This window comes from Heteronotia binoei, chromosome 10, assembly GCF_032191835.1.
Source record: "Heteronotia binoei isolate CCM8104 ecotype False Entrance Well chromosome 10, APGP_CSIRO_Hbin_v1, whole genome shotgun sequence".
Lineage (NCBI taxonomy): Eukaryota > Metazoa > Chordata > Lepidosauria > Squamata > Gekkonidae > Heteronotia > Heteronotia binoei.
In genome coordinates, this window is record NC_083232.1 from 1046203 (window position 1) to 1062297 (window position 16095).

Genomic DNA, 16095 nt, shown 5'->3' on the forward strand with positions numbered 1-16095 from the left:
GAGCCACTGGCAGTCTGAGAAGACTTACGAAGACTACTATGAACATACGTGAAGCTGTCTTATGCTGAATCAGACCCTCAGTCCATCCCAGTCAGTTTTGTCCACTCAGACTGGCAGCAGCTCTTCAGAGTCTCAGAGGTGTTTCCCATCCCCTCCTGCCTGGCCCTTTATGAACTGGAGACTCCAGGGGTTGAACCTGGGACCTTCTGCATGCCAAGCGGATGCTCTGCCATGGAGCCAGGGCTCCTTCCCTAGATGGCACTGACCAGGACTGAGCAAGGCCTGATTTGGGAGCTTAGAGGCAGGGATAAGAGGACTCAGGAGAAGAACTGGCTCCTTCCCAAGAAGGATGAAGAAGAGATTCAGGGGGGAGAGGAGAGAGGAGACGACTCAAGCAGATCCTTCCAGAGGAGTCCAGGAACTGTTCTACTCCCTCTCCCGTGCAGTGCCACCCTGTGGCCAATATGAATTCCACTGCCACAGCGGGGAGTGCCAGCCACGGGGCTGGATGTGCGACGACGAAGCCGACTGCCTGGATGGCAGCGATGAACTGAACTGCAGCCGCCTGTGTGGGCTGGACCAGTTCCCCTGCCAGCTGGGCAACGAATGCATCCACTACAGCCGCCTATGCGACGGAGTGCCCCATTGCCACGACCAGTCGGACGAAAGCATCGACACCTGTGGTGAGTGGCTGCCCAAGCAGGATGGGGAAGGACCAGTCCACCTGGGGTCCTTGATGGCCACTCTCTGATCTACGCATTCAGACAGATTGCAGCACTCCCTCTAAGCTGTGAAGTCCGGTGAGCAAAAATTCTACTTTGTGAGCTACTGGCATTAAAGTGGTGAGCTACTGAATACATTAGTTCGTTCTGGGGCCATTTTTCCTGAGTTAAGTCAAAAATGTGTGAGCTGAAGGCTAAAAAGCTGTGAACTATCTCACACTAACTCATCTTAGAGGGAACACTGATTGCATGGTATAGTCCTACTTGGACCAGTGTTCCCTCTAAGCGGAATGAGCATGAGCTAGCTCATAGATTTTTAGCCTCCAGCTGACACATTTTTTTCTTAGCTCGGGAAGGATGACCCCAGAGCACAATAATTTATACAGTAGCTCACAACTTTAATGCCAGTAGCTCACAAAGTAGAATTTTTGCACACAAGTCTCTGCAACTTAGAGGAAACATACCATTTTGGACTATACCATTTTAGGATGTTGGAGGTGTTGCAGGGTGACTCTAGACCTGTAGAACATCAAGGGAAAAACTAGCCATCTTCTGGATGAGCTGCTACAGGAAAGTTTCTTTCAAGGCTGCGCACCCAACGAAGTGATTCCCCTACCTTCTTTCTGAAGTGGTATAGTCCCCGAAAGGCCATGTCGTGTCATTTTCCTGAACAGGTAGACCCACTCTGGTTTTCCTCCTTTATACAGAGAAGTCCCATGGGATCACGTCAGCGATTGCAGTTGTAGTTACATCCCTTCGTTCTCTAGAGCAGGGGCCTCCGCCGTTTTGAGCCTGTGGGCAACTCTGTGATTCTGGCACAGCTTGGTGGGCTCCGCCACAAAATGGCTGCCACAGGAGTGAAGCCAGCCGCAAAATGGCTGCTGCCACAGCTGCCCTTCAGCCGCACAGGGAAGAACCTTGTGTTATGGTGGCAGCTGCTGCCACAGCAGGTTTTTATAGGAATCTGCTGCACAGTCAATCAGAACGCTTGCTGGGAAAACCCCGCCTGGCCTGCTGTGGAGCCATCCTGATGCTCTTCCAAGAACAGCAGATCCCTGGCGTGAGGGTCATTGGGGAGAGGGAGATCCAGAAGGGCAGGGAGGGAGGTGGGGAGCGTGGAGGGAAGGGGGTGGGGGAAGAGTCTGGGTCTGTTTCCGTAGCAACCGGCTGCCTTCTCTCCCCACAGGCTCCACCCAGATCCCGCCCTGCCCGGGGTTCTTCATCTGCAGCAACCGCATGTGCATCAACGTCTCCAGGGTGTGCGACGGCTCCCCTGACTGCCCCCAGGGAGATGATGAGCTGGCCTGTGGTAAAGAGACCTCCTCCCCAAGCCGCCCGTGGAGTTGGGACCCCCCCCTCCTTCCTTTGCTCTTGGTCTTGCCCATCGTTTCCTCCCAGTCCTCTTCTCACCTGCCCCAAAACCCCACAATTGGGCCACCTGATCTGGACGGCCCAGGCTAGCCCGGCCTTGCCAGATCTTGGAAGGCAGGGTTGCCAATTTCCAGTTAGGGGCAGGGGATCCCCTGGTTTGGAAGCCCTCCGCCCACTGGGGCAGTCTTCTGAGCACTCCACTATACCCTGTGGAGACCTGTCTGCATGAAGTACAATGGCGAATCAATCTGTGGGTATCTGGGCCACCAGGGAGGGCTGTTTTTTGAAGTAGAGGCACCAAATTTGTAGCATAGCATCTGGTGCCTCTCCTCAACACACACACCCACACACACACCCGCACACACACAAGTTTTAAAAACATTGGACCAAGGGGTGCAGTTCTATGAGCCCCAAAAGGAGGTGTCCCAATCCTCCATTATTTCCAATGTAGGGAAGGCATTTAAAAGGAGCATGGTCCCTTTAAATGTGATGGCCAGAACTTCCATCGGAGTTCAGTTGTGTTTGTCACAACCTTGCTCCTGGCTCCACCCCCAAAGTCCCCAGATACTTCCAGAGTCAGACCTGACAGCTCCATAAGTAGGGTTGGCCATGGTTAGTACCTGGATTTATTTATTTTTTTTACTCTTATTTACTTTATTTACATCCCACCTTTTTCCCCAAAGGGGAGCCAAAGTACTGCACATCATTCTTCTCTCCCCTCCCACTTTATCTTCACAACACCCCAAGGCCCCCCAGCCAGCTTCCACGGCAGAGAGGGAATTTGCACATGGGCTTGCCAGATCCTCATCTGACGCTAGTTCAAACCCTGTCCCATGCTGGCTCTTCCCAGGGGTGCTGCACAGAGGCAGACAAGGGCAAACCACAAGGGGTCACCCCCAGGAGTCAGTGGGGATGCCAGCACTTTCCACCCAACAATAATTTGGAGGCAATTTCTGCTTAGCTTAAATGCTTGGCTTCTACCCAGAGCATTGGACTTCCTCAGGGCACCATTTGGAGAATTTACTTTTGCACACAGTGGGGAGAGGGCTGATTTGGCTTACTTCAGGGCTTGCTTTCTGGAAAACGAGGTGCCGGAACTCTCAAGAGGGGAATGAAGGAGAAACCTATGGATGTTCCTCAGAACTTTTAAATGTTTTTTTGAGATTTTTGTTGCCACAAAGAGGTTCCGGAACGCCATTCTGCCGCGTTCTGCCTTTGAACCTGCCATATTTCCCAGGGGATGTCTTTGGAAGACTGACAGGGGAGTTGTGGGGGGGGAGCCCTGATCACCTGCAGGGTGAACTCCTGGACTTGGGGAGAGGGGGGGTTGTCCTGCTTGCTTGGCTCCCGTGCCGCTCACAGCTGCTCCTTGTGATTGCTCAGAAAGCCGTGGGGCTCCGCCAGGCGAGAGGAACCAGACGGAGGGACCCTGCCCAGAGTACTCTTGTGGGGACGGCGGCTGCATTGCTTTTAAGCAGGTGGGCTTCCAGTCTGGGGAGGTGGGGGGTGTCTTCAGGTCCTTCCACTGGGGGTTCTCTGACTCAAAGCCCCCTGCTCCTCCCCTCACCCCAGAGAAACACTTCCTGAAAGCTCTCGAAGGCCGGCTCTCTCGCCTTCAGAAGCCTCACAAAGCCTGGCTCTCAAAAGACTCTGGGTTGGGAAATACCTGGAGATTTGGGGGTGGGGCCTGGGGAGAGGCAAACCCTGGGACTACCCCCTTCTTAAAAGGAGAGCTGCTTCTTCCCACAGGTTGCCCAAAGCCCTCCCTCTAGAAAAGAAAGGGGGAAACTAGACAATTCTGCAAGCTTTGAAGACCCAAAGTGTGCCCCCCAACGCCTCACTGCTGTCAGCCCACACCTGACCTGGTTCTCCTTTGTCCTTGGGGGTGGTGGTGGGGGAATTCATGGCCAACCTCTGCAATGCGTGTCGGGGGGGCTGGCTCTTTCTTTTGGCCAGCCTGCCTGTAAAGCCAGCTTGAGCTGAACCTCTGAACATTCGCAGAGTGTAAACCCAACATTCACATAGCAATGTCAAAGTCCTTTTACACAGTCCCCTGAGGTGAAGTATCCATTTGCCCTGAGAGTGACATCCTTATGAGGAAAAGATTCTCTTAACCAAAATTTTTCTTCCCTGAGGTAAAAAAAAATACTACTGTATGAAGGAGTACAAATGAAGTTTGTAAATTCCTGACAGGAGTAAAAAGAGTGGGGTTATTCTGACTTTTACAAAGAAACAGAATTATTTTAGAGCCAACCATGGAGATTTATTATTTAAAAGGTTAATTAGCCGCATTTCTTCCTTATGGAGCTCAAGGTGGCTGAAACCTGAGGTGAAACACAGGATAAAATACATGAAAAACCAAAATTTAAAACCGCAACTCAGGATTGCTTGTGAACTTAAATGAGCGCAGTCCTAAATAAAATAACATATGGAGAGGAGTCACAAAATGATGGTTAAGGCTAGAGAATGCCAAGCTCATCTGTGGAACTGACTGCCACAAGGTGTCTCTCTTGCCCCCAGCTGCTGGGGATGAACAGAGGGGGGACCTTCGTCATGTCCATGCCCCACCTATGAAGTCTCCACAGGCTTCAGCCTGCCCCCTCCCCTCCCCAGCCCCCCACCCCTTCCCATCCAACCCTCCCCTTCTCTCTCTCCTCCCAGGTGTGCAATGGTCTGGCCGACTGCGCTGACGGCAGCGAGGCCTCCGGCTGGCTTCCCTCCGACGAGTGGGACTGTGGCCTGTGGAGCCCCTGGGGCCCCTGGAGCTCCTGCAGCCGCTCCTGTGGAACCGGCCTCCAGGTCCGGCAGAGGGCCTGCACCAGGCGGGCAGACGACGTCCTCCGGCACTGCCTGGGCGAGGAGACCCAGGCGCAGCAGTGCTTCGTGGTGGCCTGCCCAGGTGAGAAAGGTGCAGCTGCAAGAGGGGTGGGCGGTCTTGTTGCTACAGTGCCATGGCCAAGAAGTGTTCTTGCCTGGGCATCCTTCAGCACTGCATGGCAAGCCACCCATGCCCCACTGCTGTGTTCAGAGACACGTGACATGATCAGCTCTGGTTCCTGAGCAGGGCAGAGAGCCAGTTGGGTGTAGTGGTGAAGTGCGTGGACTCTTATCTGGGAGAACTGGGTTTGATTCCCCACTCCTCCACTTGCAGCAGCTGGAATGGCCTTGGGTCAGTCATAGCTCTAATAGAGAGCCAGATTGGTGTAGTGGTTAAGTGCAGGACTCTTATCTGGGAGAACCGGGTTTGATTCCCCACTCCTCCACTTGCACCTGCTGGCATGGCCTTGGGTCAGCCAGAGCTCTCGCAGAGTTGTCCTTGAAAGGGCAACTTCCAGGAAAGCTCTCTCAGCCTCACCCACCTCACCAAGTGTCTGTTGTGGGAGAGGAAGGGAAAGGAGATGGTAGGCCATTCTGAGACTCTGTCCTTGAAAGGGCAGCTTCAGGGAGAGCTCTCTCAGCCCCACCTACTTCACAGAGTGTCTGTTGTGGGGGAGGAAGGGAAAGGAGCTTGGATGCCGTTCTGAGCCTCTGTCCTTGAAAGGGCAGCTTCTGAGAGAGCTCTCTCAGCCCCACCTGCCTCAGGGTGTCTGTTGTGGAAGGGAAAGGAGATTGTAAGCTGCTCTGAGTCTCTGGTTCAGAGAGAAGGGCAGGGTATAAATCTGCAGTCTTCTTCTTCTGATGGCCCCCTTGGGCGAGCCACTGCCTGAGAGATCTGCTGTCGCCCTCCAGGCCTCGATGGGTTCTTGGCCCCTGCAGTCTGTGTTTCCTTCTTCCACACAGTGGATGCCACATGGACCGAGTGGACGGCATGGTCCAACTGCACTCGGGACTGCCGTGGGGTGCTGGTGCGAAGCCGGGATTGCCTTCCACCCCAGAATGGGGGCCGCCACTGCACAGAGATGCCGGAGGCTTCGTCCAGCGCCATTGAAATCCGTGAGTCAGGGGTGGTGGTGGATGGGGAATGGGAAGAGGGCGGAGAATGCCCAGCGGGGTCCAGGCAGGCAGTGGGGTGAAGCAGGTTTCTCTGCCCTTGTAGAAACCATTGAAGGTCCTTCCTCCCAGGGCCAAAGTGCTCCTTTTCTCTCCCGCAAAGTGTCCGTTGCCCGGGTGGGGATTCTGCTGGAGGGTGAACTGAGAGCCTGTTGCTGCTTTGCTCGTGTGGCAGGCTCAGCACAGCTAAAGGGAGATGCTGACCCCATGCAAAGTCCCATTTAGCCCGGGCTAGCCCACATTCATCAGATCTTGGAAGCGAAACAGAGTTGTCCCTGGTTAGTACTTCCCTGGGAGGCCCCCAAGGAAGTCCAGAGGCGAGCAGCGACCAACCACCTCTGAACGTCTGCCCTGACCTGGCTGGCCCAGGCTGGCCCAGTCTCTGCCAGGTGCCAGAAGCTCCCCTCCCCCTCTTCCTCCACTGGCAACCCATCCCGTAACCTCACAGGGGCCAGCATCTCAACACCATTTCCTCTCCCACTCCCACACCCACAGAGCCCTGCCAACTGGAAGGGTGCCACAATGCTTCCACCTGCCCCGGGGAGCTGGTGAGCCGGAAGTGCGCCCCCTGCCCCACCTCCTGTGCGGAGCTGTCCAGCCGCGCCAGGTGCAAGAAGGACAGGCCTTGCAGCCCAGGTGAGGAGGAGGAGGAGGAGGGAAGCCCTGGGTATGAAAAGCCACAGCAGAATCAGGCTGCTGAGCTGGATCCAGAAGGTACAAGGGGAAATGCAGTGCTGGACGTGTCCCGTGACTGACTCAAGGTGGGCAACCCCAAATGTGGCGTGGGGAGCTGGAGACCCTCCCCTCTCCCGTTTGCCTTCCAAAGACGTTTCTAGTCTAGGATGTCCTGCAGTGTGGAGGCGGGGCTTCTTCTCCTTCGGATGGTTCCCTGCCTGGGGGGGAAGCTCATGCTCTTCACAGGGGCATCTGGGCCAGATGTTTTGTGCCTGAGACCTGCCCCAAAACCCTGCTTGAGTCAAATGCCAAATGGAATTGAAAAACAGAGGTGGGTTATTGCTGGAGAACAAAGTTGTAGTCCAGCAGCACTTTTAAGACCAACAAAGTTTTATTCGCAATGTAAGCTTTCGTGTTGGGGAAGGCAAGGGCAAACCACCCCGTAAAAAGTCTGCCATGAAAATGTTGTGAAAGCAACATCACCCCAGAGTCGGAAACGACTGGTGCTTGCACAGGGGACCTTTCCTTTCCTAAGCTTTTGTGTTAGCTACAAAATTTGTATCTCACCTTCCTGGCCTTATGAGGGCCACCAAAGCAGCTAACAACTTATAATAAAATCACATTTAGCAAACCATTAAAATTAAACCACCCCAAACAGGCACCATTAGCACAATGAAAAGAAGAATTAAAATGCATGCAGAACATAAAAGCAGCCATTAAAACATTGGTTAGGAAGGAGGGATCTTGGAGGGAAGGCCGAACAAAATGAAAATGTTTGCCTGCTGGGTGAAAAGAGCACCCACCAGAGGCAAGGCCCCTCCCTCCTTCCCTTCCATTGGTGTGTCTCTCATCTGCGTCCTCCTTCCCACTGTGTCTCTCACCCCCCCCCCAGGCTGCTGGTGCCCCGAGGGGCTGCTTTTGAACAGCGAGCAGCGCTGTGTGCGCCCGCGGGAATGCCCTTGCCAGGTGGAGGGCACCCGCTACTGGCCTGGCCAGCTGGTGAAGGTCAGCTGCCGGATCTGCACGTGCCAGGATGGGCAGATGAAGCGCTGCCGTCAAAACCCGGAGTGCACAGGTGAGCAGGACTGACCCTTCCCTTTCACCCCTACTCCTGATCCCTAACGTGGGGGTCTCTCTCTACCTACCTCAGCCCTTGTGGGGGGACATCTGGCCTTCATCCCCCAGCAAGGGGCAGAGGGGCAACAGGAACACTCTTCTTCTTCTTCTTCTCCCCCTCCCCAGTGAACTGTGGCTGGTCGTCCTGGTCCCCCTGGGGGGAGTGCCTGGGCCCCTGCGGAGTGCACAGCATCCAGTGGTCCTTCCGCAGCCCCAACAACCCCAGCAAGCACGGGAACGGCCGCCAGTGCCGGGGCATCTACCGCAAGGCCCGGAGGTGAGCCCACCAGGGGAGGGACACCCCCCCCCCCAAGCCTCACCGTCCTTGTGTGAGCCCAGAGTGTTCCTCGGAAGTGGCAGGAGCCATGCCACAGGCATTTCAAGGGCACAGTTTGGGTGCAGAGGCCAGGAGGGGGAGGGGGAAAGGGAGGGCAGGTTGCAGGAAATGGCGCTCAGAACCAAGGCAGGATTCCTCTCCCCCATTCCCGCTCTGGGCTCAAATCTACTAGCGAACTGTTTAAGGTTTATTGGATTTCTATCCCACCCTCCCCGCCGAAGCAGGCTCAGGGCGGCTGACAACCAGCAAAATAAGAACAATTTAACAGTTAAACAATACAGCAAGTTAAACAATTAAAATGGTTAAGAACAATTAAAACAGTCTGGTGTTAATTGTATCTGACGTTTTCTTGCTTCAGGTGGTGTTCAGTCTATTTTCCATGTATCTCAGACACCCCATATCAGTCCTTCGAAGTCAGCTTAAAGGCCTGCCGGAATAGAGTGGTTTTACAGGCCTTGTGGAACTGAGCGAGGTCCCGCAAGGCCCTAGTTTCTTCCGGCAGTTGATTCCATCAAGAGGGGGCAGCAATCGAGAAGGCCCCGCTCTCTGGTGGACTGTAGTCCAGCCTCCCTCGGCCCAGGGATCGCTAATAGATGTTGTGTCCCAGATCTCAGTACCCTCTGGGGAACATGTGGGGAGAGACGGTCCCTAAGGTAAGCAGGTCCTCGGCCATATAGGGCTTTAAAAGTAATGACCAGCACCTTGTAGCGAATCCTATATACTATTGGCAGCCAGTGCAGTTCCCGCAGCCCTGGCTGTATGTGCTCCCACTTGGGGATCCCCAATAACAGCCTGGCCACCGCGTTCTGCACCAGCTGCAGTTTCTGGGTTCGAGACAGGGGCAGCCCCATGTAGAGGGCATTACAGTAGTCCAATCTCGAGGTGACCGTTGCATGGATCATGGTTGCCAAGTCACTGCGCTCGAGGAAGGAAACCAACTGCTTCACCCGCCTAAGATGGAAAAAGGTGGATTTGGCAGTGGCTGTTATCTGGGCCTCCATTGTCAAGGAAGGCTCCAGCAGCACCCCCAAGCTCCTGACCCTGGGCACCATTGTCAGCGGTGCCCCATCAAAAGCTGGTAAGGGAATTTCCCTGCCCAGACCGCCGCGACTAAGGCAAAGGGCCTCTGTCTTCCTTGGATTCAGCTTCAGTCGACTCAGCCTGAGACATCCTGCCACAACTTGCAGCGCCAGGTCAACATTTTCTGGGGCACAGCCAGACCGGCCGTCCATCAGTAGATCGAGCTGGGTGTCATCAGTGTACTGATGGCAACCCAGCCCATACCTCCGGGCAATCTGAGCAAGGGGGCTCATGTAGATGGGGGGAGAGCACCGCCCCCTGAGTGAGTGTCTCCGGGATGGCTGTCTCCCAATCACCTCCCTTTGTTCCCGACCATGTAGGAAAGAGGAAAGCCATTGCAAGGCCATCAAACTGTTGTTTTAAAAGTGTATTAATAATTTAAATTGCAAATGGTTTAATTTTAACTGATTATTGTAACCGTTTTTATTGTTTTATGGTTTTATTGTTCCATTGTTGCTATCCAATGTTGTTGGCCGCCCTGCACCTGCTTTGGCAGGGAGGGCGGGATATAAATGTGAAATAAAAAAATAAACCAACCCCTGAATCCCTGTGCCGGCGAGACGGTGGGTCAGCAACTGATGGTCGACCGTATCGAATGCAGCTGATAGATCTAACAGCATCAGTACCGCCGAACCGCCTTGGTCCAAATATCGCTGGAGGTCATCCACCAGGGCGACCAGTACTGTCTCCGCCCCATCACCTGGGCGGAAGCCAGACTGATGGGGATGGAAGCGTCCTCCAGAAAACTGTAGTGCCACTGCCCTCTCAATAATTTTACCCCAAAAAGGGTAGATTGAAGACGGGCCGGAAGTGTGCCAATTCGTCCGGGTCCAGTGTAGGTTTTTTCAAGAGAGGGCAGACCGCTGCCACCCTAGGAGAACTCCAGGCCCCGCCTGCTGGTTGCCCATCCTCGTGTCCACACTGCCTCCTTCCTCTCCCAGGTGTGAGACGGAGCCGTGCGAGGAGTGTGAGCACCACGGCCGGACCCATGCCATCAGCGACCGCTGGCGCTCCGGGCAGTGCCAAGTGTGCCAGTGCCTGCCCAACCTGACCGTGCAGTGCTCCCCGTATTGCCCCTACAGCACCGTGCCCTGCCCTGAGGTGAGTGCTGCTGGGCCCCTCCTGCCAGTGGCCCTGAGCCCGGTCGGCTGAGAAGGGAGGCTGCCTCTGAGCCTGTCCCCGCTGCTGCGCTTCTTTTTTGCAGGGCCGAGTTCTCGTGGAGGGCCGAGGGGACGCTTGCTGCTACTGCACGGAAGCCGGTGAGGGCCTCAGCTGGGGCACGGAGGGGTCCTCCTCTTTGCTGGGCATCCCTTCAAGAGGGACATCTAGGCTTGGGATGAGGGGAGCCATAGAAAACATTTCTCCTTTGATGGCCATCTCAAGGGCTTGCCTGAAATCCCAAACGCTTCCAGAAGCTCTCCAGTCTGGTGTAGCGGTTAAATGTGCGGACTCTTATCTGGGGGAACCGGGTTTGATTCCCCACTCCTCCACTTGCACCTGCTGGAATGGCCTTGGGTCAGCTAGAGCTCTGGCAGGAGTTGTACTTGAAAGGTCAGCTGTTGTGAGAGCCCTCTCAGCCCCACCCACCTCACAGGGTGTCTGTTGTGGGAGGAGAAGATATAGGAGATTGTAAGCTGCTCTGAGTCTCTGTCCTTGAAAGGGCAGCTGCTGTGAGAGCCCTCTCAGCCCCACCCACCTCACAGGGTGTCTGTTGTGGGAGGAGAAGATATAGGAGATTGTAAGCCGCTCTGATTCAGAGAGAAGGGCGGGGTATAAATCTGCAGTCTTCTTCTTTCTGCTTCCTTCATATCTAGGTGAGAACCGAACAGCGACACCCACCGAGGCAGCCGCTGCACCCCTGGGGCCCAGTGGGACCAGCCCAGCTGTCGTCTCCACCCCTGTGCCGCTCAGCACCTTCCCTCTGCCCCCGCTTGGCGGTGAGTCTCTACAGCATCAGGCCCACCCGTGCTGGAGGATTCTTTGCATGTTGAACAGCTCCAAGGCTGCTCCTGCTCCATGGGGCACAAAGGGCCGGCCTGCCACTTCCTGCACAGCAGCAGGGGGCTCTGAGGATCAGTTCAGACCCCACCACCACCTGCATGCCCCCCCAGGAGGACGGTGGCAAGGGCATTAGCACTGTCGGTCTGCAGTGGAAGACCCAGACTCCAGTCCAGGAGCACCTGAGAGCACAACGTGGTTTCCTTGGGTGGAGGGCATTTCTCCAGAGAGAGGGAAAGCTTTCCCAAGTGGAGCCTTGCTGATGCTCGAAGCCCTGAACCTGCGCCTTCCTCCTCCTCTCCCTGCTGCAGACCTCTGCTACGGCCCCCTGGGCATCGCCTCCTTGCCAGACGCCAGCTTCAGTGCCTCCTCCCAGCAGCCGGAGAACCCAGCCCACTCTGCTCGCCTCAACCGGGCCCTGCCCCACTCGGACTTGCAGGGCTGGGGCCCCCCAGCAGACGTGTATCCTGAGCTGCTCTCCAGACCCCCCTTCTTGCACGTGGATCTGGGGGAGCCCAGAAACATTACAGGTGGGCACCCAGCACTAGACGTGGGGGCGGGGGGGGGGGCTGAATCAGGTGCCGGCCTATTTCACAGGGTGCCCCTTATCTGTAGACACCTCCTCCTCCTCCTCTGGAGGCACCATAGCAAGGACATTCTAGCAGCATTAGGAGCTGGATAGGCACCGGGGGCTTCCTCAGCAGGTGAGGCACTCTGATTTGTGTGCCTGGCATGGAGAGGGCGATCAGCGGTGTTCCCTTTATGCTGAGTGAGTGCAAGCTAGCTCACAGATCTTTAACCTTCCAGCTCACACATTTTTGTCTTAGCTCAGGAAGGATGACCCCAGAGCACACTAATTCATGCAGGAGCTCACAGCTTTCATGCCAGGAGCTCACGAAGTAGAATTTTGGCTCACAAGACTCTGCAGCTGAGAGGGAACGTTGGTGGTCATTTGTACTACAGTTGTTGTCTCCAGATGCTCCGCCAAGGTGTCGAAGCCTTTGTGTCTGAGGGGTGCAGCAGAGGTCTTTTGTTTAGAGCGTTTTGTTTTTACATACTCCAGTTGCGCCGGCTTGTAAAAGCTACTTAATCAAAAGGGATCCTTAGCCAGCGGCTTCAGGAAGGAGCCATGGCAGCAACTCCAGTTAAAAGGTCAGGTAGGAGACCATGGGAAGGACCCTGGAGAGCCACTGCCAGTCTGAGTAGACAAGACTGACCTTGAGGGACCAAGGCGGGGGGCGTGTCTGATTCAGTACTGGGCAGCTTCGTGTGTGAACACTAAACTTTAGGGTAATGAGCTGGTCACTGGTGACTCTCAGTGCACTCTTTAAAGGGGTGCTCACACTTCGGCAGGGGTTGGATTCAGGCAGGTGAGATGAAACTCCACCATCTTCGTCTGTCTAGAAAATGTGTGCTGCAGGGTCACGCAGACGCAACTTTAAGAACATAAGAGAAGCCATGTTGGATCAGGCCAGTGGCCCATCCAGTCCGACACTCTGTGTCACACAGTGGCCAAAAAAACCCAGGTGTCATCAGGAGGTCCACCAGTGGGGCCAGGACACCAGAAGCCCTTCCACTGTGTCCCCCCCCCCCCCAGGCACCAAGAATGCAGAGCATCACTGCCCCAGACATAAGAGAAGCCATGTTGGATCAGGCCAGTGGCCCCTCCAGTCCAACACTCTGTGTCACATAAGAGAAGCCCTGTTGGATCAGGCCAATGGCCCCTCCAGTCCAACACTGTGTCACATAAGAACATAAGAGAAGCCCTGTTGGATCAGGCCAGTGGCCCATCCAGTCCAACACTGTGTCACATAAGAACATAAGAGAAGCCCTGTTGGATCAGGCCAGTGGCCCATCCAGTCCAACACTGTGTCACATAAGAACATAAGAGAAGCCCTGTTGGATCAGGCCAGTGGCCCATCCAGTCCAACACTCTGTGTCACATAAGAACATAAGAGAAGCCCTGTTGGATCAGGCCAGTGGCCCATCCAGTCCAACAGTCTGTGTCACATAAGAACATAAGAGAAGCCATGCTGGATCAGGCCAATGGCCCCTCCAATCCAATACTCTGGGTCACACAGTGGCCAATATATGTATGTGTGTATACACATACACACACACATATATATACATACACACACACACACACACACACACATATATATATGCTGTGGCTAATAGCCACTGATGGACCTCTGCTCCATATTTTTATCCAATCCCCTCTTAAAGCTGGCTATACTTTCTTCTGTTTCCCCAACTGAAACAATTGTGTTTAACAGTCCATGTCCTTTAAAAGCTCAGATATTTCCTTTGAAAGTGCTAACAGCAGGACATGGGGGAGCCAGGGAAACCAAACTGATCAAACCCCTAATTCTTCCCGTATGTGCTTGAGGCAAATGGAAGCTGCAGATGCCTTATAGATGGACAGAGAAGTGTGAACTTTGGTCAGTTGGAGCTGCAATACTGCTGGGCTTCTTTCTCCTGTGTAGCCATTATGCCTGCTCGACCTGTACATGGAAAAAAGAAACTGGTTTTTAAGAACATAAGAGAAGCCATGTTAGATCAGGCCAATGGCCCGTCCAGTCCACTCTGTGTCACACAGTGGCAAAAAAAATTATATATATATATTTATATATATATTTACACACACACACACACTGTGGCTAATAGCCACTGATGGACCTCTGCTCCATATTTTTATCTAAACCCCTCTTGAAGCTGGCTATGCTTGTAGCCGCCACCTCATGTGGCAGTGAATTCCACATGTTAATCACCCTTTGGGTGAAGAAGGACTTCCTTTTATCCGTTTTAACCTGTCTGCTCAGCAATTTCATCGAATGCCCACGAGTTCTTGTATTCCTGTATTTTTGCAACCTATGATCTATGCATGCAGTGCTCAGAGGGTATACAGGGCTCCCACCCAATAAGAAGACCACATTAGGGATAAGTCAGGGCCAGAGTGGATCCTGAAAGGAAGGGGTAAAGTGGTCTTCTGCATCCGTGCCCTCTGGTTGGCCACTGTGTGAAAGAGGATGCTGGCTAGGTGGGCCCACCTGGACCGGATCCAGCAGGGGTGTTCTGATGTTCTTATGATCTCCTCACCTACCTTCTAGGAAGCTTAAGCAGCAGCCTCTTGTGCTCCTGACCCCACAGTATCCTTGGTTCTAGCCTCACAAGAGTTCTGCCTCCAGGCTGCACTGGCAAATCCAGGGAAAGGGAGCTAAAAAAAACCCAAGGGAGCTAAAAAAACCCAACTCCCTTTTGCACTTTCCCTTGCACCCAGAACTTGAGAGATGGTCCACTTCAGCCTCTCTGCAGGAATCAAGTCAGGAACTGCTGAGAACCAGTTTGGTGTAGTGGTTAAGTGCATGGACTCTTATTTGGGAGAACCGGGTTGGATTCCCCACTCCTCCACTTGCACTTGCTGGAATGGCCTTGGGTCAGCCATAGCTCTGGCAGAGGTTGTCCTTGAAAGGGTAGCTGCTGTGAGAGCCCTCTCAGCCCCACCCCCCTCACAGGGTGTCTGTTGTGGGGGAGGAAGGGAAAGGAGATTGTGAGCCGCTCTGAGACTCTTGAGTGGAGGGCGGAATATAAATCCAATGTCGTCATCTTCTAACAGCCCTGGTGCCCTCTTCCGTCCTTCTGCAGGGGTGGTGGTGCAAGGGGCCGGATCTTCCGATGCCTACGTGACCAGCTTCTTCCTGCAGTTCAGTCCAGATGGCGTGAGATGGCACGACTACTCTGAGATGTCCCCTGTGGGCGCCACGCAGGAGCCAAAGGTGCCACGTAACCCTGAGGGTGCATGGGGGGGGCCTCTGGAGGGTGGATAGTGGGTGACAGAAGCCCTTGCACACAGGAGTGCAGCTTCGGGGAGCTGTGGTTGTGGGCTCTTTGTGGGTGCATTCCTGTCTTCCTAATTTTTTGCTGCGTTTGGCATTTATCGAATTGGGAGCGCTGTTTAGAAAACATTGTGGGGAGGGCACATTAAGGTGGAGGGAACAGCCTTGTGGGAGTTGTGGATGATCTTGGCCCAGGCACGGGTGTGTTTGGAGCCTGCAGGTCCTGCCCCAGATGCGCAGTCATATGAACATAGGAAGCTGCCTTCTACTGAACCAGACCCCGCTGGGTCCATCAAAGTCAGTCTTGTCTGGCAGCGGCTCTCTAGAGTCTCAAGCTGAGGTTTTTCATGCCTCTTTGCCTGGACCCTTTTTAATTGGAGATGCCGAGGATTGAACCTGGGACCTTCTGCTTACCAAGCAGATGCTCTGCCACTGAGCCACCGTCCCTCCCCTAAACAATCCTGTTTAACAACCCCAGAGAGTTCTCAGCCTCCCTCCACTTCCCTCCAGCTGTTCCAGGGGAACTTTGATGACTCGACCCCTGCGGTGCGGACCTTCCAGCACATGGTGCACGCCCAGCATGTCCGCCTCCTGCCTCACGACTTCCACAACGGGATCTTCTTGCGCATGGAGCTGCTGGGCTGTGGGAAAGGTGGGACTCCAGATCATCTGCCTGGGAGGAGTGGGGAGGGGGCAGGAAGGGCAGAAGTAAAGGGGGGGCAGCGGATGTGGCTGTCAGAGGGACTTGAGGTGCACTGAAGGAGGAACAATAAGGCTGCTCTTCACAGAAGGAGTTCCAGTTCAAGGCAGAAAAGTCTCGCCTTCACCCGGACAGCCCAGGCAAGTCCGGTCTCCCCAGATCTCGGAAGCTAAGCAGGGCTGACCCTGGCAAGTACCTGGATGGGAGACCTCCAAGGAATACCAGGGCTGGGATTCAGAGGCAGGCAATAACAAGCCACTTTTCTGA

The 16095-nt window shown here is 54.5% G+C and overlaps 1 protein-coding gene across 1 annotated transcript in view; it reads left to right on the forward strand.

The window, feature by feature from the left end:
* The window catches only part of LOC132578290 (SCO-spondin-like), a 170568-nt gene that overhangs the window by 60127 nt on the left and 94346 nt on the right, over positions 1 to 16095 (forward strand). The window contains exons 30-43 of the mRNA XM_060248229.1: positions 447 to 683; positions 1909 to 2031; positions 3477 to 3571; positions 4755 to 4992; positions 5874 to 6026; positions 6579 to 6719; positions 7651 to 7833; positions 8001 to 8151; positions 10233 to 10392; positions 10496 to 10550; positions 11106 to 11228; positions 11601 to 11819; positions 14938 to 15044; positions 15639 to 15780. Of these exons, the coding sequence (XP_060104212.1) occupies positions 447 to 683; positions 1909 to 2031; positions 3477 to 3571; positions 4755 to 4992; positions 5874 to 6026; positions 6579 to 6719; positions 7651 to 7833; positions 8001 to 8151; positions 10233 to 10392; positions 10496 to 10550; positions 11106 to 11228; positions 11601 to 11819; positions 14938 to 15044; positions 15639 to 15780 (2127 nt within the window). The remainder of the gene's footprint in view (positions 1 to 446; positions 684 to 1908; positions 2032 to 3476; positions 3572 to 4754; positions 4993 to 5873; positions 6027 to 6578; positions 6720 to 7650; positions 7834 to 8000; positions 8152 to 10232; positions 10393 to 10495; positions 10551 to 11105; positions 11229 to 11600; positions 11820 to 14937; positions 15045 to 15638; positions 15781 to 16095) is intronic.